Genomic DNA, 2283 nt, shown 5'->3' with positions numbered 1-2283 from the left:
AATTAGGGAAACACCAAAGGTTCTTGAACTTGGCCATATCTATTTTTTACAATATTTAAGACCTGGAGCTTTGGAAGACTGATCAGATGGGCGGGGACTGTAATGTGATATTCAATTTGTTGTTGTTCAGTCATTTTAATTGTATTTTACTCTTAATGAACTGATTTCAGTTGTTCTTGGCAAAAAGTACTGAAGTGGTTTGCTATTCCATTCTATTAAATGAAGGGAATATTTTACTGATATATAGATGAAGCAGGCATGGTTAGAGGACTTCCCCATGGTCACATAGCTAGTAAATGTCTAAGACCAAATATAAAGTCAACAAGATGAGTGTTCCTCATCCCAAACCAGTAATTCTATCCTCTATACTGCCTAGGTAAATTATAATTTGTTTATATAAGGTAAAATGATAATTAAAAGAAAATATATTTATATAAGGTTAAATGCTAATTAAATTAGGAGACTATTTTGATAGTCTTTGAAAGAGGTGATGGGGGAATGGAACTACAATAAAGGCGGAATGAAAGAGGACAGACAGTGTGTGGAAGAGGAGTTTGCAAAACCCAACACCTGATTTTGTTGATGAGGGATAAGGAGAATAAAAACTAAAATCTCTGAGATTGCAAAGTTTTATAACTAGAAATAAACCTCAATAGGAATAGAAAATGTTTGCTTAAGATAAATTTTAACACACTCAAATCCAATCCCTTCTTCAAAAAAAAATCATGAAAATAAATTATAATTGATGCTCATTGGGAGATGATATTAATTAGTTTAAATATTCTTTACAAATTTGAAATAAATGATTATAAAATAATGATATTCATCTAATCAGCCACAAATACATTGGGTGTGTGTGTGTCTTTTTCTTTCTCACTCTTAAACTTATAGGAAAAATATTTGATAATCAATTGATTCATTTAATATCTAGAAGTAAAGGGAATTTGATAAATATGCTATATTTAAGATTATAACTAATGAAATTTCAGAGAAACATTAGGTACCTTGTCAGTTATTTTAAAAGAGAGTTACTAGATGACCTTAAATTTTTCTAGTGTGTTCTAGATTGACTTTATTCAGGACATTTCTTCAAAATAAAAGAGACATCTTAAGGAAAGACAATTGTAAATAGAATAAATATGCTCAGAATAAATTATAAAATGAAGCTTTTATAGTGAAAATGTATATGGAATGGACCTCAGTTTTTTTATTTTTTTCTGGGGTTAACAAATATTTCAAAATCAGGACGTGGAGACAAGAATAAAATTCTATAGCTATTTACAAGATGGATATTGACAAAATGATATTCTTTTATTTCAGCTATATGCTTCATGATGTAGCTCACTTAAATGAAAATTTCTTCAATGCCATAATAACATCTTTATTTCTCAGACTGTAAATCAGGGGATTGAACATTGGTGTCATAGTGGTGTAGATAAGAGACAGAACTTTGTCTACTTCTGCTGATTTTATGGAATTTGGTAAAAAATATGAGATTATGCCTGACCCAAAAAACAAGCTAACCACTATGAGATGTGAAGAGCAAGTTGAGAAGGCTTTCTGTCTCCCCATGGCTGATGGAAGCTTCTGAATTGTGGCAATGATTTTGATGTAGGACACAAGTATCATTAGAAATGGAATTACAGCAGACAGGAAAGCACCAGCATAGGTATATAATTCAATTATAGTGGTGTCCCCACAGGCAAGATTTAGCAATGGAGGAACATCACAAAAAACATGATTGAGGAGGTTAGAACTACAGAAATAGAGTGAGAAAATCAGATATGTTTGTGCTACTGGAATAGGGATTGCACTGATCCAGCAGGCCACCACCAGACATATGCAGAATTTTTGGTTCATGATGAGAGAATAATTTAAAGGATTACAAATGGCCATGTAACGGTCATAAGCCATCACTGCTAGGAGAAAACATTCAGTCCCTCCCCAAATAAGAAAGAAACACAGTTGGATAGCACAGGCCAGAAAAGAAATATTTCTCCTTTGGGTCAAATGGTTTGTAAACATTCTGGGAAGGGTCACTGTTGTGTAACAGATTTCTATGAAGGAAAAGTGCCGAAGAAAAAAATACATGGGTGTTTGGAGAGTGGGATCTACCTTAGTAATTATAATGATGAGGCCATTTCCCACCAAAATAGTCATATAAATGAGTAAGAAAATACTAAATAGAAATCCTTGATAGTTGGGCAGGTCACCAAATCCCAGAAGAATGAATTCAACCACAACACTAATATTTGTTATTGCCATATTGACTGTGCCTTCCAT

At 32.7% G+C, this 2283-nt stretch overlaps 1 protein-coding gene across 1 annotated transcript; it reads right to left on the bottom strand.

The window, feature by feature from the left end:
• Positions 1-1341: 1341 nt before the first annotated feature.
• LOC141516876 (olfactory receptor 10AG1-like) lies at positions 1342-2283 on the bottom strand. Its single transcript, XM_074227836.1, has one exon. The coding sequence runs from the start codon at positions 2281-2283 to the stop codon at positions 1342-1344; it is 942 nt and encodes a 313-aa protein (XP_074083937.1).

Source organism: Macrotis lagotis, chromosome 3, assembly GCF_037893015.1.
Source record: "Macrotis lagotis isolate mMagLag1 chromosome 3, bilby.v1.9.chrom.fasta, whole genome shotgun sequence".
NCBI lineage: Eukaryota > Metazoa > Chordata > Mammalia > Peramelemorphia > Peramelidae > Macrotis > Macrotis lagotis.
The sequence above is the reverse complement of the archived record's forward strand: the minus strand, read 5'-3'. Positions and strand labels throughout refer to the sequence as shown.